Below are 21,741 nucleotides of genomic sequence, written 5' to 3'. Positions count from 1 at the left end.
TGAGCAGAGCAGATTATATTAATTTATTGAGAAAGTGTAAAGAAAATCGTCTTCTTAAGCAATGAGACACATGGCTTCCTAAAAGTCTCCATGAAATATTTATGGTTATTGGCAGCTCTTAAACTGAACAACGAACAGAAAATGTACTGAACACATGTTGATCCTTCTTGTGTCCATTTGAATGATGATAACTCTGGAGTGGTGGTTTAAAGACTGAGTGGCATAGGTGATAATGTGGAGGGATGTCTCTTGCCAAGCAAAGCTGGACCTGGAGTTGGGACCCTGCCTAGATTCTGTGCCCTGTGGAGACCATGGGACCCCATGTAAGCAATCCTGAACACTGTGTAATATTCTCTTTCTCTGGAATGCTTTTTCCTTCTGTTCGTACAATGCTAAACACAGCTAGCTGCTTATTTACTTCTAGATAATTGTGTGTGATTTCCTTCCTTTAACTGTATTTTTCATTAGAGTCTTTCTGTCAAAAAATACACTGGGAATACAGGGAGAGTGTGGAGTGATGGGGCCAACGTCCACTGAGGTGTCCCAGAACTGTGGGGATGTGGCATTGAGACACATGGGCAGTGGGCATGGTGGGGGTAGTTGGGGTTGGGCTTGGCGATCTGAGAGGTCTTTTCCAGCCTTCAAGAATCTATGAAAACTACTGCCTGAGCTGAACAAGTCAGACTGTGTTTTCATGCCCTAAATTGATATCTGGAGCTTTCTATCTGCATTGACCTCAGTATAAATTAATGTGGCCGTGAGGTGAACATGAATAAATTATTTTCCCCATCCTGCCCTGCGAGGCTTTCTGAGATAATTGCATCTCAGCATCAGTGCTCACAAATCCACAAACACGGCATCCTCACAGCACTGTCTGCATGTGTGAGGAGGGAAAGTGTGCACACCAAAAGACAGACTGACTGCTGAGCAGTTTAAATAAGGGGGGATATGGGAACCAACAGCATAGCACAAAGTAATCATAATGGTCAAATCTGAAATTATTCCATGTCTGAAATGCTGAGCTCTTCTGGAGGTCTCTTCTGCTTTTCTACACCCACAGGGGAAGGAAAAGAGTCATTAAGAGTCCTCATTTATGTACTGGAGTGGGATTTAATCTTCAGCTCAAATCAAGAAGTCTGGGGGTATTTGTGTCCATTTCAATGAGTAGTGTTCAAGGTATCAAGGAAAGTTTAAGGACCAAATGTATCATGACTAGATAAATGCATAACGTATTAAGGTTCTCTAATTATTTCCCCTTCGTGTTGGTCGTAAGCACACTGAAGTAATATTTTGTTGCAGTTGACTTCACTGACTTTGACTTCAGCCAAATTTTGGAAATCAGTGATGAGGTCAGATCACTGCCATGGCTTTGCAGGCTTAACTTTCGCAACAAGGAAATGAAACTGATTTTTTTAAATGTAAAGTTTTATATAAAAAAATAGCTCACACGAAGTCATTTAATCATGATCACATTTCATTAACAGTAAATATAACAAAATCACAACACACTTGTATAGGACATATTTATTTATATGTTACTTTGTATTAACCATTAACTTCATGTATTAAAAATATATTACAACATTTGATATGTATTCACAAAGCACAAGCCATTGTAAACAGAATAGGCAGCACAGGCCCCTTATGCAAAAATCTGAAGTCAGGATTAAAATTAATTGTCCTGTATTCCTTTCAACAGTATTAATACAACATAATTTTACGTTTCTGTCCTTATGTGACAGAACAGGTATCTCTGGAATACACACTGGGAATTGATAACAGTTTAGCTTACTTGGGACTTCAAAGTTCCATGGTCCATTTTAACCCATGGAATTCTCGAGCATCTTATTGTTACCTGTTGGTCTGTGCATCACTCTACCCATGTTTTCATATTGCCTTTTTTCCCCTCTATAAATAGCCCCATAAATTACAACTCATTGTTATTAAAAAATAATAATAAAATGCAATAAATTATAATAATATAGTTTAAACATGCTCTACCTACAGCATTTATTCTTAATGCTATTTCAGAACTATCTTTCTGCAGACTGGCTAGGTGCTAAGAAATAGGAAACCATATATTTTTGATATCTCAAAACAAACCAAAAAGGTTTAAATACACAGGCCAGATCCAGTCTTATCCTACTGATGGTCCTTACTCATCCAAGGAATACCAGTGTCCTTATTGCAAGGATTTGTTAAAAAAAGTCCCTAACTTTTTCCTCTTATCTTTTTTAAAGCAAACAATCACCTAATAATCTTATTTAAAGGAAAAGATTGAACTGCATCTATTAAGACTGGTAATACATCACATTCTTGCAAGAATTCGGAGGGGAATGATTAATGATTGCCAAACATATGAGATTTTGTAATCCTAAAATGATGTTAAGAACATAAAAAGAATATGAAAAAATTCAAGGTTTACAAAAATGCTCTGTGTAGAAATAAAGGTAAATCAAGGCACCTTTTAGTTATCTATTTCTATTTTCCAAGGCAATTTGTGGTAATGGTTTTTCAAACGTTATTATCTGGGAAGCCCTACGGTTTCTATTATAAATGACCCATCACACACTGTGGCTGATGCAGGTTGGATTTTGTGGTCAGAGAAGCAATGTAAACCACTTTAAACCCAATAGGTTGTTTTTCTAATTGTTTTCCAGGACTCAAGATCGAATAGGTGCAAAATGACTGCATAGGACTATCTGTGGTGACCAACAAGGAGAGGGGTACAGCCACGTTTGCACAAGGGCTCACACTGTGCACCCGCTGGCATCCTGCTCGGATGCACTGGCACTACATTTCAAAGCATTTGTTTCCCTCTTCCTTAAGAGAATGATCTTGCTGGATCAAATCCCAGGAGGGTGGAGGCTCTCCATTCCCTTTCTTGCTATTTCTGCAATCTTTAAGAACACGTTTGTTTCAAAGCTGTAATTTTATAACTACAGTGATGAGAAAAGAGTTTCCCAGCATTCAGTAAGCTCCAAATGGAGATCCTTTTTCTAACATATCTTTGAGGACTGTTAATCAGCTGTGTGGACTCAGGCCTTTGGGTATGTTGTAACCATGTACAATCTTCTTCAACAAAACAAACGTATTTTACTATATAATTATCACACGTGCATGCTGTCATACAGCAGATACATTTGCTTCTCAACACACAAAGTTCTGAATTGCACTTACAGCCTAAAGGGCTAACCATCTCAGTTATAAATACAGACATGTATGGGAAACCATAGCATCCTCTCGTTCATTAGATCAGCATCATTTGCTTAAAAACCAACAATTCTAAATACATATTTACATGGTACACATCAGGACTACAGGTAAGAAGTAGACAGTACAAAGACTGCAGCAGCTCTTATCTCCATGTAAACTTTTATACCTCCTAAAAAGGACAGCTGTCTGTTTGAGAAGGATGGTTGATGGAGAAACTTCATCCATCAGAGATTCTGAGATATAATTAGTGCTCTGGATTAAAGCATAACATGCAAATTAAAAAAAAAAATAATAATAAATTTAAGGCTAAATTGTTATTATTGTCTCACCTGTTCAGGCTAGAGTAGCTTATATAGTCCCTGAATCTACAAACAAGGAAGCCTATGTTTAGAGCTAATTACCCAGGGCCTCCTGAAGCAAACACCATAGGATCCACTGACCTAACTGAGCTTTCTGTGCTGAACATGGTGTGCAGTAATATACTGGGATTGTTACTGTGTACTGAGATGTATACTGACATGGGTGTGAAGTCTCTGGTCCGGTTCAACATAAATTTTATTTAATCAGAAGAAGGTGAGGGAGAAGATGGTCCTGGGAGCAGTAGAAAGTGAGCGATTTCCAGTGGGCTGTTTCGAAGGATTCACTGCTCAACAGACTGGACAAGGTGCTTAGGGACCTCAGAGCCTTTCTTCAGTATTAAGAGGCAGTGAGAGAACTGTGAGAATTTAGGCAAGTAAATCCAGAAAAAGCTTTCTTCACACAAATGACCTGAGCCTCTGGGGCTTTAAGTATTAGGCTGTCTCCCAAAGCAAGACTCACCCAGGTGGAACTTGTTTCAAGGCCATCAAGGTGAGGCTTTCCCACACATCCCACCTGAAAGCTATTTAAGCCTTCCCAAGCCAACAAGGACTTTTCCATGGAGACTGTGCTGCTTGTGGAGACTGGGATTCTTCCATGGCAGCTATTGAGCCTTACCAGAAATGTTGTCTCTGTAAGTGGATGGTAAGTGGATGGCTGTGAGATCTGGCAAAGTCCTGGTTTGGGAGCAGGTCATTAGGGAAATGACCACTACAGCCTGGGTGATGCACATCACTGCAACAGAATAAGGATGGGAATTCACAAACTTTCTGGTCCCAAGCCTCTCGATCATATTTTTGACCCAGTATAGTAACCTCTGAAGTTGCACTGATGCAGCTGTTTTTGATGTCAAGTCTAAGCCCCAGCCAATTTCTAGGAAGACTTTATTTTTGATGTGGACTATTATCATCTAACAGCACTACTGTAGAGTAAACACGTGTACTGGCAAAACTGAGATGGCAACATGAGGTGGGGATTGTCTCTTGGGAGGTGGACAAGATGAACTCCGGAGGTCCCTTCCACTCTCAGCTGATCTGGAACGATATGATGCATGTGGTACTGCTGCAGAAGTCCTCAGCTTCATAAGGAGTTGTCTGGGACTTTTAAATTGTCTAGGCTTGATCATTTCAGGAATAAAACTTGGTGCTGTAGAAAGTATGGCTTGGGGCCATCAAAAACATAATTTTGAGGATTTTTTTTAACTCAAAAAGGAGTAACAATGGGGATAGATTTCATTTAAGATGGGTCTCATGGCTGCCTAACGCTGCAGATGAGCACTTACACTCACAAGGAACTCAACAAATCCTGTTTACATCTTGTCATGTGTAAATACCTTTGAAGACATGGCCTTACACACCTAGAAGTCAGAGGTATAAAATCTGGATATAGTTATCTAATGGGACTGAATCGTCAACTGAAACAATAGTTACGTTGATTTATGTCTGGAGGTGGATTTGGTACTGCTTATTTACTCAATAAACTCATTTTGTTCTCTTATGCATTCTGCCAGATGGAATTACCTGAATCTCTACATCTAAACTGGATTAAAAATGTAATACAAAACGGCGTTCACAACTATGGCTCTGAAATCATATAAATAATATATGGTTGTAAGATGAGTAGCGGGAAAAGCTCAGAACCTGCAAAATGACATACTGGGTTAAATACTTTTAATTGTCTGCCAGTGTTCTGCCTGCCAAACTTACAAGATAGGAAGAAAATGTTAATTGGACATGCATGTGAAAAATAGATATTGCATATGGATAGCAGATACCACCAAACAGACAACTGCATATTGCCTAAGCAGCTGCACAAGCTTTGCACATGCAGTTCCATATTTTGGGCACATTGTAGCTGTAATTTACAACATTTTTCCAAAAACATTTAAATAACAAATGGAAAACCCAGCCCTCGCACGCACCCTCTCATGGGCGTTTGACACGAGAACGGTTCCGACTGACGATCAGAGATAATGAAGTACTGAGCATTATGTCTGCCATCGTTATTCTAACTCACTGGAGTGAAAGTGTTGTGCAGTACATACAATGCTCAGCAGACACGTAGTTAGTCATAGCTACATTCATCACTTAGACAGACATTTCAGAAGATTTTGCTGGTTGCCTATAAGAACCCAGCTGAATAGCTAGCACTTAACGAGCCACAGTATCATATTTCTATATCTTATAAAATGTCATCCGGAAACGTTAGGGTATTATTTTTATTTGTATATGGAGGCAGTTTGCCAAGTGCCAGCATGCACAGCTCCCGCTTGCTTCAGATGGTAGAAATATGACAACGTGTCAGAGATCTGATGTAAGTAAGGGGAAATTATGTTTATTCTCTGCTATGAGATTAATTTTGAAAGAAAGGCACAATGAAAGAAAGACAAAGCTTTAAATGCATACAAGGGGAGAGATTTATTGCTCATGGTGACACATAAATCAACCAGGGACTGACTGTGATACACAGTCTGATGCTATATTCTTCTCCACCTTTTACCAGTCATTCTAACAGTAGCTTTTCTTTCTTTTTTTTTCTTTTTTTCTGGGAAGTTATTTTTCTCTATTGGAATAATGGATTGAAAATGTGAAACCCCTCTGGGGCTGAGTTTATCAACATGCAAACCTCCCTTTGACTTGGCAGCAGCCCAGTGTATAAACTGGCAACACTTACGGACTTCAACTACCACCCCATTCTAATTTGCTTACATAGAAAGGGTCTTATACACATATATATATGTATATAAGTCAAATACATAGCATCTTGGTACAATGCATTTTACCTTTTTAAGCTCACTAATAATCACAGAATCACAGAATGGCCAGGGTTGGAAGGGACCTCAAGGATCATGAATCTCCAATCCCCTCCCCCACCACATGCAGGGCCACCAACCTCCACATTTAATACCAGCCCAGGCTGCCCAGGGCCCCATCCAGCCTGGCCTTGAACACCTCCAGGGATGGATGGGGCATCCACAGCCTCTCTGGGCAGCCTGTTCTGCCTGGCCCTCCTCTGGACCCTCTCTGACAGCTTTGTAATATCCTTTCAGGATACAACAAAGTTATCCAAACAACTTGAATTTCGTAAGAAACAAGTATCAAACAGGGTTTTTTTACTTATTGCACCTGAGAAAATTACATTAAGCCTAACAAGTCCAATGGTTAAGATGAGGTAGACAATGCAATATGACTAATGGCTAACCTTGAACACAGTTCCCATAGATCCCATGACTATATTTGTGTATGTATTTTACTTTACTTATGCTGTACTTTTATAACTAAACTGGATAGCTAAGCTGAAGATTTTTATTTACGTGACTGTTACTGATCTTCATTCTATTAAATCTTGCATTTACAACGCAGGTGGCAATGAGATTAACATTAGATTAATATTTTCCTTGCAGCTGTGATATCATGCCAGAGAGTGGGGCTAAGGCAAGGCTCTGCACACCAGCACCCGAGCTATTACCCCTAATATATTGACTTTGGGGTTCACTGAGTTACCTATCCAGGTTTTGAACTGATGGTGAGCAACATCAACAGTAGATGCTTTTTGCAAGGTATCAAGGCGATTGTTGTTGTCGTAATGTCTGTCGTGTTAAAGGACAAATATTCATGGTGGAACTTGTAAAACAGAGTATGCCGAGGTTTGCAAAATGATTGATACTGGTTATTTATCATAAATGAAGCAGAATATACTAATTTAGCTACTTTCTCTTGTATCTTCCAAGCAAAGGGAAGGTCTTTTGCAGAGCTATGGACACCATCCAGTGCCCTTTGCTTGGAGGACACAGCTAAAAAGTAATTCCATCAATATGATTCTGATTTCTGTATTTACAGTGGGAATATAAGGAAGAATAAATGTTAACAGAGCCAGCTGTGACAGCTGTTATATAAACTGCCAATGCATGCATGGAACCTGATAAGCCAAGACTATTCATTATCTGGGCATGTGATACATTTGCTGTTTCACCTTACCAACAATTCATGTACTTTATGGCCACTGAACAGAAAGTTTGTATTAAGTAAAAATTTCTTATGTTATCTTACCTGTGCCTTGTGGACTTTGCTGGAGACAAATGATTAGAGTTATGGTCAGAATTGATTGCAAGTCTTTTGCCTATCAAAGTACAAATGTAAAGCCTCTGAGACCAATAGGCCTTTACCAGAAAATAATTTCAAGATATTACGAGGAGGACACATTTTCTTGATGCAAGTTGTATTATGAATTATTACTAAAATCATAGCAGGGACAACCAATTAATTATTATTCTTGATTTCTTGATTTTTGCAGCTTTGGGACAAATTTCATCTCTTTATAATTCAGAAATCCTAAAAAGGGGGTTGAGGGTAGGCAGGAGGCATCCTAACCATTCCATCCTATTTATCTACCTTTTTTTTTTTTAGTCTTTTAAAATTTAATGAAGAGGAAAGTAATAGAATTCTGTGAAAGTTACTTAGAGGACACATCAGAATCCAGCCTGTAATGTACTCAAAAGAGATTTTCTTTCCACTCAGTTCTACAGAATTGTTCAAATGATATGTACCAAATGAGATTGAAAGCTATACTGGTCACTGTATGAGTGCCCAGGTAAAGATTTTGCTACTCAGATTTTCCTATTAAGATCTTTACTGTAGGGTACCTGCTGAAGCAATCAGGTTGAGGTTGTTTTGTAAAGCTGGCAGATCCATCAGAAAGACCCTGATCTGCAGCCAGTGAAGAACATGGCACAGATATATTTCTGTGTAGCTTTTTTAAAAGTAATCTCACTGTTTCACCTTTCTGCTCCTGCTACTCTCATGAGCCCTCCCACCAAGGAGCAGCTTTTCACTCTATGTGTAACTGCGGATGGAAATCAATGGGAGATTGGTCTTGGTGAAGTCTGCAGGACCATGCACCAATAGCACACTGCAGTTGGAGAGAGGAGGCTCAAAGCAGCCTCCCGTGGGTGTATGTGGGCTGTAGAAGGGACACAGCCCCTGTGACCACTTCCCAAAGCCTTGACAGCTGAGGATAGCTACTAGGGATAGGCCAGTTACTGTTGTTTCTCATATATCATTTAATGCTTCTGGAAGATCCCATACCCACGAGGAAGGCTCCTCATTCATTCAGCTGCAATATATTTCGATTGTGCGACTCGCTCGTGAGGGCAGACGAGTTGATGGAGCTCCTTTTGAGGATCTTGTTTATGATGTCCTTCCATGTCTTCTTGTACTGATTCCGTAGCAAAGAGTAAACAAAAGGGTCTGAAACTACTTTGCTGTAAGCTAAGCACTTGGAGATAATTCCCCAGTGGGAGTTGATGGGGATAGAAGAGGATAATTCAACAAGTCTGTGGGAAGAGGAAGGTTGAAAGAGTGAGTATTCCAGCAGCACAATGAGAAGTCAATGACACACCCCTCCCCAAATTCCTGGGACTGTGCACACTAGCAATGAGCATAACTTTCTCTGATTACTCTAGGGTTTTCAGCCTTAGTAAGAGCTCTTGTTGGAAAGCAAAGTTTTGCAGTTGGTATTTCTTTTTTTGTTGTTGTTGTTATTATTTAGCGTTTTCTTGTAATTACTTTCTAGTTGTGTAATGCCATAAGATCATGTTTTTAGCAGCTGAAGCTCATCATAGACTTGATTGAACTCTGAAAGATATGAAAAGAGTATAACTTTCCCCAAAAACATTTCCTGATGACTTCCATGCTTAACTGCACCATTTAATCCACTGTGCACACCACATTTAATAGCAAATATAATAGTATATATATTTCTATGTAGCCCAGCATCATTTCCTAACTAGTGTTGCAAAAACTTCGGGTTCCTAAGTCTTAGATCGAGACACTGACCATCATCACTGGGTTTAGTGGGTGTCATATCTCCCTATTGCTATAACTTAAAGTACAATATCTGGTCCATAGTCATCCTTCAAGTTCATCTCTGGAGTATCTGTGAAACCATCCTGCAGTGATACATATCGTTTACAAGTCCAGGTTCTGGAGTGTGATGCGTTTGAATAGTCTGACTGAGTCATAGGTGAAGCACACAAGGAAGGAAAATTATTCACTAAGAAATGGCTCAATTAATCTTACCTTTTAAAAGCGGTCAATTTGAAGACCTAAAATACTATTGTAATAAATCTAGCCCAGAAAAATGTTTAAGCTATTGGGAAGGGAAGGAGAGAAGAGCTTTATATGCATCTCACACCCCAGCACAGGCCGTTCACTTTGTTCTGAGACCTCCAGTGTTTTTGACAGTGCAATATCGATAACTCCACGAGATTTTCTTTTCCCTTGTCTTTGAACAACATTGAAGGGCAACTCTGTTCAATATGTCTCTACAGCTGTTGAGTAACTATTGATTTTTCTAGAGGAGAATGATTCCAAAGGGCATATGTGCTGCTACAGAGCCCCACTACGTGATAGCAAATGAGATCTTTGATGACAACTATCTTCAGACACAGGTGTTTTTAAACCTGCCTGGAAAAATCTTCATCTGCTAATCTTTCCATAGACAAAGGACCATTTCCAAGGAGCATTCTCAAGTGTGATTTCTACAGCATCAACACCAACACTGCTAGCATTTCAAGCGGTTTAGAAATAAGGATTTCCTCAGCCATTTTGTTTGTATTCTGTAAAGTTTCCCTGCATTTTGTTGTTTAAAATAGCACTGGCAGATGGCATGGTCTAGTCACTGGAGCATGAAAGTGGGGCTGAGAAGCCCGAATTTGGTACAGTGTGGCAGTAGTGCTCGAAACATCCCAGTGCTCAGGAATGCTAGGATGTCTACTACTCTAAGAGGTACTTCTGCTCTTGCAAGTTCTTTCTTACAAGGGCCTCTCTGTCATCTTGAAATGGTTTCTGAGCACCTCTTTGGCATCAATATGCATATACTGCAACAGCACGCAGTGCGAGCCTAAGCTGTATTAAATTAATAATTTCATGGAATCATGAGATAAAGGGAACTAATTGAAGTTCGACAATTCATGTTATATGCTCCTAATTTCACTGTCAAATAATTAAGTGTTAGTCACTGATAACCACCATGTTTCACCGAGAAATATCATGCTGTCACAATTAACATCTTTACATTAATATGTCCTATTATCAAAGAACAAATTATTTTCAGGCTCTTTATATCTTTACTGAGCTCAATGGCCATTTCAGAAATGTTCTGCATTCGTGTGCTGTTCTCTGGGGAGATCAGCTTCAGTGGAGACAAGGGCTGAAAGTATTATGCATATGAAAAGAGGAATGCCCAGTACTTACTGGGGTTATGGGCTCAGGGGCATGTAAAGCATTGGAGTTGACCAGGCTATGTTATGTGAAAATGCTTGAGAATTTGGCTCAACTCATCACTGTAAGCTGCTCTGAGTTCCCAAAGAACTGCCATAACTTTCCTCTCCTTTCATCTTGCCTAAGTCAATGCCATTCTTCCAACCTCTCCCTCTAATTTGTGGTTGATATCTTTTTACAAAGCAGCACCCAAAGTCAAACACAATTACCTTCTACTCTGGCTGCTGGAGGTCTGGTCTATTCAGACATGTAAGAAAATGTAGCTATGACACTCATGTAAATATGTTCCAAAATGAGATTTTAATATTTGGATATTCATCTTCTAGTGAGTCATATTTACTCTGTAATCTATGGTGAGCTATCCTTCTTCATATATTTAATGACTTCTTTGCATTTAAAATTTTATCATCTTGAATTTAATGTGGTTGATTTACTTTGGTCAAATGTTTTACAGATACTGAATTTGACTAAGTTTAATTAGGTGCAGTGGATGCTTTGAATGATCAAGGTATGACAAATTTGTGTCTGAACCTCTGTCCCCCAGTCCTATGAGCTGTTAACAGTCTCCATTTAGAGCACATCACATGGACGCTGTAAGTGTAGGCGTACAAATTCTGCCCTCAGTGACTGACCAATTAAAAATCCAGCACTTTTATCAACAGAATCTATGATATTTTCCTCAATTATTACCTCGTGTCCTTGACATTTAAAGATCTTGCCATTTTTGTGTATTATATTTGACATTTGCAGATACATAGCAACAAACAACTGCAGATAAGCCCCAAGATACGCAATTCTATTTGATGTAGAAACAATTAAATGTCTTCAAGTCGTGTCATATACCTTATTACCTTTGAAAGAGGGTTCTGTTTCTCATTAATGAGGGAAATTATATGCATAGCTTCAATTTTCATGAAACATTTCAGCCAGGAAGATGTTTTCAGTGAAGGTGCATTAATATTTCAGTGCTATCTCTAAATTAAATTCTACAGCATTGGCTACATAATTCCCTAACTTGCTTTCAAAAGCCACCTTCTACTTGTCTGATACCCAATTCCTGTACTTCAAAACTATAAACTGTTTTGCCACGATGATTTTTTAATATCTTAGAAACATAATTCCGTGGTGCACTTGGTGGCAAGTGGTAATCCAATTATTTTATTGCACTTTCAGAAGTAAACAAGGATGTCACCTTGAAGAGTAAGGCCTCGAACTCTTATGCAGATAACACAGAGGGAAAATGCTTTACATCCATGTGCAGATTACCACGTTAGTAAAATATTTTACAGGCCATATATAGGTCCATATGGGCAGCTAGTATAATGGGAGCATCTCTCCCATGCACTGACTCCCCTTCAGAAATTAACAGAGTTTTAGAGAAAACTCTGAATAGGCTGGAGGTCCTCAAACAAGTGATTATGTCTTGTTCAGGGGCGAAACTGAGCAGGAATTCAGGAACTTGGATCGACTCTTTAAGTTTATAATCCTAATCCTAATTTTAGTTCTGCTTGTTACCAACTGTGATTTTCTTTATTTATTTCACGCAGGACTCATAGTATCAGAATTTTACCTTGGTCTTTTTTCTTGTATTAATGAATAAGCTGAACAAGATGATGAGTGTTCCCACTTCTTTTCTGAGAGGAAATACTTTTTTCCTACTACCCTAAAACCTGAACCTCCCCTGGCACAGCTTAAGGCTGTCACCTCTCTTCCTACCCCCCACCTATGTCATATGAAATTTTGAGGAGGCCTAGAAAGCCTTCAAACATGTCAACCTATAAGTGCACACTTAGGAAAAGTGTGCATTTATAAGCAGACAAGCAAGAACATAGATCAGAACTCATTTGTGAGTTTGCCTGTCTTTGTGCCCAAGCAGTGTTTGTATGCAGAGGGCAGCCAACCAATGTAAAAATGCATTTTGTTTGTCCCATTCCCCGGAGATGATACGAGAGAATTTCAGCCTTCTGCCTCTTCTGCCATCCTTCTCCCTAACCCAAGGGCTTGGGACTGCACACCTTTTTCTAATATTGCTTCAGAATGTTTAATTTAGGGCCCATCGCCCAATAGTTGACAGCATTTAGTAAATCACTTGAGCAAAGTTTTGGATTTGTCTGAAAAGTGTGGAATTGGACACAAATATTAGAAAGTAGTATGACTTCTTATGATTTTCCTCATGAAGAAGCTTCTTGGAGAATTCAGGTTTTCAACACTGTTTTCAATCACATAACAATAAATATAGCAAAAGAAGGGATGTGTTACTAGAGCATTTTTCCAAATCAAGCAACCAGCTGTACCTAGCAATATCCAGCATATATCTGGTATGTGAAGACACTGAATCAATAACAGAATTGTTATTATTAAGATATACTACTTAAGGTCAGCCACCGAACTAATTAAATGGGCATTTCCTTGACAAAAGGGGTGACTAATCTGATCTTTACCCTGATGTAAGCTGAAAAAGACTCTGGTTGACCTAGAGAGGCATTTGTCCAACTGCAGCTCTAGGCATGGCTCCCTCCCTGGCTCGTGGGCTGCTGCAGACAACTGCTGGCTTTTGGTGTGGAAGCTGAAAGACGTTATAGTGTAATCCAGTACCTGCTCAAATTATCAGCTGGTTTAGAGCACGTTTAATGGAAGTGAGTGCCACTTTGAGCCTGCTGTTCACATGGGAATGACACGCTTTGTCAGCTATCTTCTGTTCACTGCCTAGAAAAGTGACTGGTTGCCCCTTCTTGTGAAGTGCAAAACACTCCGAGTTCAGTCCAGAAAAGAATACTTGCTTACATAACTAAGCTTCCTCCTCCTCGTAGGTTTGACATCAGTCACATGCAAATATCCTTCCATATATCATGGTGCAAAGCATCTCTATACTGTTAGGACTCTAAGCCTCAGTTCTTCTGGTCACCCCCAGCAGAAAAGCCATCAGTCCTTCACGGACTGAAGACTTGTGTGAATGTTTAGTGAACCTTGTAAGGATTGAAGCAGGTAGGTTTTTTCTAACCCCCCCCACTTTTTGTATTTCAGGATTAGAAGCACACAGGCTGCCTCGGAGATCAGTGGTAGCAGGGAGGTGGTGGCTGAACTCTGGGCTGAGCTGCAAGGAGCACAGAAATACTTCTGACAGCCCTGGCTCAAGTGCTCGGTGTCATCTGGGCTGAGCTGAGAGCTATTCAGTGCCTGTGATGATTTTCATTAGCTTCACACACCCGATATAAAATGAAATTTAGCCACTTGAAGCAAGGCATACTCTAATATCTTACAGCCTGACAGTTAAGGCTAAGTGCCCATAATTTTAAATCCTTTCTTACCCTTTCAGAGCACAGGGCAAGGTCTCTTTGCCACTGTAAAGTCAGGGTGAAGAAAAATTTCATAATGCTGTACAAATGTACTCCCAACATTGTCACAAGTTATTAGCACGGATCAATTAGCTGTTATTATCATGAGCATAAAGTTAATGTGGCATGCAGTTTTTTCTTTCTAACAAGAGACTACAAGACTGCTTGTTAATTGTTTTGTTAGAAACAGAAATTCAGGATATTGTACTGTGATGGGAAAATGAGTTTCTCTATTGCCCACTTACACTGAGTCTTAATTCTGGTTTTTCAATGTAGGGGTTTTTTTTGGCAATTCTGAATTTGACTGACATCAGCCTCAGTAATTTCTCCCCAGTAATACTGGAATAGGTGATGCTTTAGGTGTATATATCTTTTTCTTTCTCTGCTCCACATAGCAGTATTTCAGTTTTTCCTGAGTTTTAATAATGAGCACAAGTTGTAAATTTCCTTTCAACAACTTGATAACACTAATCCAGAAATACTTGCTTTCCAACAATTTTGTTTCATAGGACTACTTCTATGTTTCCCACAGGAGCCATTTTTAGAAATAAGCTGCTAGATAAATAGGAACATCTGAACATAAATTGCAAGCTTTTCTTTAGCCATAAGCCAGACTAACTTGATGTTTATGACCAAGCATTCAATCCAAGAAAGCTGCTGTTTAAATCTGAGCTCTGCATCCTGACCTATTCGGACTACTGTCCTACGCTATGGATTAGCTCACCCCCTGCCCCACTGGGGTATTCTGAGGTCTCCAAAATTCAAAAATTCCAAAATTCCAAAATTCTTGGTCTCCGAAAATAACTACAACATCTCCTGGCACCTGGGGATTGAACTCCCTAGTCCCTCCCATGCAACCCATCCATTGACTTGGCTCACAGACTACAGATGGGTTGGCCTGGCTGTGACATTCTACATAATGTGGTATTATAAGGTGCAGTGTAACACAGAACTTTCATAGGGAGCTTGCATCAGTTTCAGTGCCCTGCTTTTCTGACCATTTTTTCAGAACATAAGTTCCTGCTTACCTTGTGATGACATAAGGTGCAAAACAAAGTATAAAGGTACCAATGAAGGTACTTATTTTCTTTGTTGCTCGTTGCCTCCGTCTCTTCTGCTCTTCTAGACAACGCTCTCTTACACTGTGCAACATTCAACACAAACAAGAACATGAATCATAATATCAGGTAGCAGACTTGAACAGCTATACTTCTGAAATAATATAAATCAATTCTTCCAGTACATGCTGCTTTCACACAACTCAATAACCAATGCATTGCATTTCCACAGGAGAAGAGTGAGTATTAATGCTTTACATGACCTTACCTTCCAAAACCAATTACTGAGAAATGCATGCATGTACACTCATATCACATATGCACCCCATTACATTGATTTATTTATGGACAGGCTGGTGGCATTCAGCCTTGAATCCAATGGCATCTCCTTTCTGAATCACTGCAAGCTGTATTTGAGTTTTCCTAATGATGTTCAAAAGTTTACAAAATAGTAATAGAGTGGGATAGGCAGCATCCTACTTCCATAGGAAAGGCAATTCAAACAATCATATCACGATAGGAGAAACAGCCCAGCGAGGTAAGAAATAAAGCACAATGAAAACATAACAGGAAAAAGTACTCTCTTGCCAGTCAGCCCAACACTGGGGCAATCATTATATCCAGTAGCTGTGAATAATGCAGCCGTAAATCCCACAACAGCTTGTGCATGTGTTGAGCACTTTGCAAAGCCTAGACAACAAATCTGAAAAGCTGAGGTGTTCTGACTCTGAGGCTCAAACCAGCCTTTTTTCCAATCAAACAGACACCAATTAGTCCTGTCCTGATTTTTCCATCCTCCTCTACCTGCTTGTGCAACTTCTGTGCTGGCTGAATGAAGCCCAGGGATGTGTCTGTGGCTCTCCATGTGTTTCTGTGGGATTGGAAGTACAGGTTGTACATCCCAGAGCCATCTGCACCTGAACTGGTGAATCTGCCAACATACTCCCTTTAGGAAAGGATGAAACCAAAGCCAGGCTGCCTGCCCAAATCCCCCTCTAGGCACATAGCAGTGTTGCTGCCTGTGGGCCCATTGCACATGCCTCGTGGCAAAGTAACCACGTGTCTTGGGCGAAGCCGGTGGTCTGGCCCGTGCACAGCATGTTGTAACAGCTTGGAGCTCATCTCCCTCTGATGTTATTGTAAATTTGTAATTGATGACTCACTGTCAGGTTCCATGCTTGCATATGTTAATAGCCGTGTGGTTTATGACCGCACCTGTGTGCTGTTTGCTCTAAATGTCTGATCAACATCTAAGCACGTGCTGTGTCCTGAGGAACTCAAGGTGCTTTGGGGCTATCTGTGTCAGACAGTCCTAATGTCATCTTTTGATTGGGCTAAAAAAAAAAACCTGTTTCATTATTTCCTTTTTATTTACTCTCTTACATCCAGTTCCTAGAGCAAGTGCCATGATGGAAAAGTGAACAAAAGGAATAACAAATTGCCTTGCTCTTAAAGAATATGCCTAAGTAGAACTAAAATGTGTCTAACAGTGTTACATGTTCTACATCTGAGTTATACGCAGCTCAAGATGACAGCTGAGCAGTAAAAAAAGAAATCCACCTGTTTGAGGGAACCTATGCTTCCAGTTCTGCAGGAGCTGAAGAACTTGGTGTACTTTTAGGTGCAAACAGGATCTAAGAGGTTCAGCAGCTTCACTTAAGACCTGCGCTGGGACTCATAACATCCCAAGCACACATCAGTTTAGGAAAAAAATTCCAAAGCCATTTCAATTAGGATGCTGTTAGGGTGGGGAGGGGTATTTTTGTGTCCAATAGTTCCCTCTGTTATCTCTCTCCACTCATTAATTGGTATACAAAGCTGTTATTGACCCCAGGAGCTCACGTGTGACATGGGAAGTCATGAAGGCTTCGGCTGATTTCTTTTGTTCTGCATTTCCAGATGTAGCTACTAAATACCACATCACAAATGAAACTATTTTATCTTGTTCCTTCAGATAGATCATGTGCTCAGATGGGTATTTTACTTTTGTGCCCTCTTTCGTGCAGCTAGATAAGAACATAAACATGGGTTCCACGGATGACATTGGTAACAGAACTGGATCGTTGACTAAGCTTTCATTCAAAGATTTTAATATCCTGGAAAATCTGAGATACATCCCTTTGAAGCTTTGGTATTTTAAACAAAGCTTATGAGATACTGAAACTTAAGATCCACTATCTTTAAGAGGTGGATACACAAAAAGATAGCATAGATAATTTCGGTTGAGAAATACATGAGTTAAGCACTTAAGAGAATCCTTGCCCAAGCCTCTCACAATAACTCAGATAGCTCAGTCTAGGGAACAAAGTCAAGAGAGAGCAGTACCAGAAAGCAGTACCCAGTAAAAATGCCAAAGCTAACTTGAAAGGACACGTGCCCTAAACATTCACACGGCTCTGTGCGGTATTTAGAGGTTTCCTTCGTACTCATCTCAAATGATCTTCAGAAGATCACTTGTGTCTCCCCAAGTCACAGGTAATAAAGCCATCTGTCATAACGCCTGTCCCAGGACCCCTGGCGGGTGGATTCTGAGTCACAAGAAGCAGAAAATTGTCTGTACACATTTCTCAGCTTTGAAACCAGACCACACAAAAGCCAGGGGTAAGCTAAGCTACAGCTGCAAACTTTGGCCTCTCGTGTACGTCCTCCCAGTGCCTCCCAGTGTTTTGCTGTTGCATACTATCACAAACACTAAACATTCCTGTACGTGTGCCACTTATAACTCAATATAACTATATAACTCAATGCAAATCACTTTGTGAAGAGCCTCTGTGTAGAGTCTAAGATCTGACCCTGACCCTAAGATCTGACAGCTGCTGCAGCTGTCACTGATAGGACAGCAGCACTGTAGGTTGGAAGCAGCCATCGTTGCTGTAGTCCAGAGAAATCAAAACTCCCCTTTCCAACAGAATGGCCTGATGGAAGAGCTGAATAGCAGCAACAGAGCAGCAAAGTGCCTGTAAAACTCCATCTCCTCCAAAGAAGGGGTACGATACCCACAGCCCCATGAACCTGCTCTTCTGTGAGACGATTAAGAAATGCAGGAATACCTTCAAGTTAACTCAGACAAGAAAAAATGCAGAGGAGGAGAATACTGTTGTGATTTTTGCCTTTTTTTTCTAAGCTTTTCTATACAATCCAGCCATACTTTAAGCATTAGGTGTAAGGATTGCTACTTCTAACAGCCCCAGCACATGCACATCTACAGCACTGCACTGCAAGTGGCCACAGCATCCCACAGCAGGAATTAAGAGTGACTGGGATACAGTTTAGAAAACCAGACAGCATATGGGGAAGGAGGCTGTTTTTTCCTCTCTGTGACTTGGTGGATAAAGGAAGATTTATACATGTGTTTCTCAAAAGCAGGAACAGGACTCACCCAAGGTTCTGCTCCACATTTGTGGTCAAGACACGGATCAGACAGCTTAACTGAGAATTTTGAGCAAATGTTTCTGTTCCTCTGACACAGCACTGTCCTGCCCTGATCCTTTCAGACTTCTTTGCCTCAGGCTAAGGAATCCCCAAGCTCTGACCTCATTTTGAGGACAGCCACATGTGCTTCCTTCCGCTCCTGCAGTTGGCTGCAATACAGGAGCTGCTGCTTGCCTCCAGCCTGCAGAGAATGGCAAGGTGGGATGCTGCTATGGGACAACCCCCCTCATCTGCTCGTGGCTTTCCTCTCTTCTTCCCCAGCTGCCAGCACCTTGCTGAAAGACACTTCTCTTCCCTTCAGTGTGCACTTACAGACTCAGTTTCTGACAGCCTCCCAGTCATCGTGCACATCCTTCACAACCCCCCATAGCCAAACTATCTTCTCCCCCTTCCTCCAGGTGAGTCCATTGGAGCCTTTCCTTCCCAATCACCTGCTCCAGTCACACTCCTCCTCTAAGCGAAACTCTCAGCAAACTGGGCCCATTTCCTCCCACGCTACAACCAGTACCCCTGCTTTCGTAGAACCATAGAATTATAGGCTCATTAAGGTTGGAAAAGACCACTAAGATCACCAAGTCCAACCATGAACGCATCACCACCATGCTCACTGAACCATGTCCCACGTTTCCCCTGCCCACATCTCACTCTCTGTCTTTCCCACCTTGTCCCAGTCCCAACTGGTCCTTAACCTATCTACCCCAACTCATCGGAGCCTCCAAGCCCAGAGCATATTGTGGTCCATCAGCCACTCCATCCCACTGCATCCTGCCTTAGCTTTGTGGATTGATTTCTAATTTCTCCTTTTCCCAGGCAGACTGCTCTGGCATGTCCTGCCGCTGTCTTCTCACCAGCCCCAAGTCCCAGGGCTTCCATCCAGCAAACCTTTCTCTCCTTCAGCTGTACAGCTCTACATCCCTTAATGATCAGGAAAAAGTCTCTTCCACTCTCCCTTTCCCAGCCAAATCTGCTTCACTTGCTGACCCAGACATGTCCTATTTATGCAAGATTTATAGCCCGCACATCATCTCTGACAGGACTCTTGCACAGCTTCCCGGCACACATCCATGCCTGCTTGGTGCTTGCCATTCTTCTCCCAGCCCCTGGAGACTTTTCTCCTAACAATTCTCTCGCTTAAGGACTCTCATTAGCAATGAGCTTTCTACATCCCTCACTTGTCATATTAACATTGCTACTGAGGTATCTCAGTGGGATTTACGTACAGGCATTCAAGCATACCTACTTAGCAGATGTTATTCCCTTACGATGCTGCCTTTGGGAAAGATAAAGTTACAGAGAGCACAGCAACATGGACACAGCTGGAGGAGAAGCGAGTGCCCCAGCTCACCTTCCCTCTCAGCTCTGAGACAGGGACATGTGCTCCCTCTCAGCAAGAATCACTGTTTCAGGCTGACAGTGCTAAAATCTGTGACTCTATCAATCACTAAATCCACTTTCTGAGACAAAGAGCAGTCGTCTGATCACTGTTTCAAAGGGAAATGCATGCTCAGCCAAAACTGCTTGTTTCTTTGCTCTCCCTCCCAAAACAAGCTCCTAAGAAAGAAGACTTGTTTTTGCAGCCGGAAAAAACACAAACACAAGTACAAAGCAACGTGCAGAACAGATACCAGCAGGAAGGATGCTTGTTTTCTCCCCCTCCCAGTCCCTCCCTGCTGTGACACTGCTCAGACTGCATTTAACATAACACTAAGCCCCGTCCTCACTTCCTCTGCAGCCAATATTCTTTCTTGCTGAGCACACAGGCACCTACCTGGGATGGATGTCCACAAGCAGTACCAGGGTCTGCATAGTGATCACGTCAATCCGCTTACAGTGGAACCGTGCCACCTTCAGCACTTTGAGATAAGTGAAACACAGGACTATAAGGGAGAGGAGGAAGCTGAGGGTGTGAAAGACCCCAGTGAAAATCACAAACTGTGTCCTATCCTCTGGTCTCTTGTTGTACAGGGTGCAGGAGGCATAGAGGTGATGGAAACCCACCCAGGAGAGAGACGCTGCCACTATGGGGAATGACACGGAGTGTAACCACGTGTAGCTCAGGATGAGAGCAGCATCTCTGTACCTCATTTTGGAGTGGTAACTTAGAGGGAAGACCACGGCAATCCACCTGTCAATGCTCAACGCTGCCATGCTCAACATGGAGTTCGTGGTGAGGAAAGTCTCCAGGAAGCCCACAGCGTGGCAGATCTGATCTCCTCCCGGTTGCCTCTTGTAAATGATCCCAGCCAAGGTCAGGGGCATGCTGGAGACGGTCATCAACAGGTTGCAGAAGGTGAGGTTGAGGATGAACAATCCTGGGACCTGCTTGCGGATGTCGGCGCTGTACAAGAAGCACATCAGCACCAGCACGTTGGCCAGCAGGGCCACAAGCATCAGCACCACCATCACAAAAGCCAGGATCACCTCCCAGATGCTCATGGTGCACCCAGTCACAGGAGGGACATCTCCGAGTGTCCGAGGACCATGGTGCGAGCTGCTCTCCCCTCGCCCTCCTTCCCAGCCTGCTCGCACTCTCACATGCCCTCCGTATTTTTAGAAGAGCTGCCGTTTTTTTTCTCCAACCTCCCCCTCCTTGCTGCTCCTTTCCACGTCAACGCTCTCCGAGACGTGCACAAAAGCACTGGGAATGCCCATCAAACTGCGAGGAGGGCTTTAAAAATATCAGCAGGACTGAACCACTGTCTCCATTTGGTCCATCCGAAGGCAAGCAGGTTATTCTGAGAAACTGCACCCCTGAGATCCCTAATTATCAGCCCAAAGCTTGCAAGCAATTCACTGAGCGAATAGCACTCTCTTTCTCTCTCGCTTTCTCTCTCTCTTGCTCTCCCCTCCCCTCTCCTCCAACCCTCACTCCCTTCCAGGCTGAATGTAACCTGCTTTTTATGATCACAGATAAAAACCCCATTAATGGATTAAAGCATGCACACTGCTGGTGATTCGCAAATGTGATTATGTCATCCCCACTCCACAACCCCTCCCCTTCTCCTTGCAATTGTGACTAGACTTTCCTCAAGAGAAATCCCATGCTTTTATTTAATTGATTTA

The 21,741-nt window shown here is 41.6% G+C and overlaps 1 protein-coding gene across 1 annotated transcript; it reads right to left on the bottom strand.

Annotated features, from left to right (window-relative positions):
• Nucleotides 1-7,965: 7,965 nt before the first annotated feature.
• GPR26 (G protein-coupled receptor 26) lies at nucleotides 7,966-21,217 on the bottom strand. The gene is made up of 3 exons (XM_048946815.1): nucleotides 20,447-21,217; nucleotides 15,217-15,330; nucleotides 7,966-8,905 (listed from the first exon to the last, which is right to left on the bottom strand). The coding sequence occupies exons 1-3, from the start codon at nucleotides 21,112-21,114 to the stop codon at nucleotides 8,674-8,676; spliced, it is 1,014 nt and encodes a 337-aa protein (XP_048802772.1). The 5' UTR covers nucleotides 21,115-21,217; the 3' UTR covers nucleotides 7,966-8,673.
• Between the last annotated feature and the right edge of the window lie 524 nt (nucleotides 21,218-21,741).

The sequence above is a fragment of the Lagopus muta genome, chromosome 5, assembly GCF_023343835.1.
Source record: "Lagopus muta isolate bLagMut1 chromosome 5, bLagMut1 primary, whole genome shotgun sequence".
Classification (NCBI taxonomy): domain Eukaryota; kingdom Metazoa; phylum Chordata; class Aves; order Galliformes; family Phasianidae; genus Lagopus; species Lagopus muta.
This window is presented reverse-complemented; position numbering and strand designations above follow the sequence as displayed.

What these genes read in the sequence shown, in the direction of transcription:
- GPR26 (XM_048946815.1), bottom strand. Translation starts at nt 21,114, where the DNA reads ATGAGCATCTGGGAGGTGATCCTGGCTTTTGTGATGGTGGTGCTGATG. An exon ending in CTTGTGGACATCCATCCCAG is followed by an intron (nt 15,331 to 20,446) that starts GTAGGTGCCTGT and finishes AATGTTGCACAG; the next exon opens with TGTAAGAGAGCGTTGTCTAG. An exon ending in GCACCTTATGTCATCACAAG is followed by an intron (nt 8,906 to 15,216) that starts GTAAGCAGGAAC and finishes CTCTTCCCACAG; the next exon opens with ACTTGTTGAATTATCCTCTT.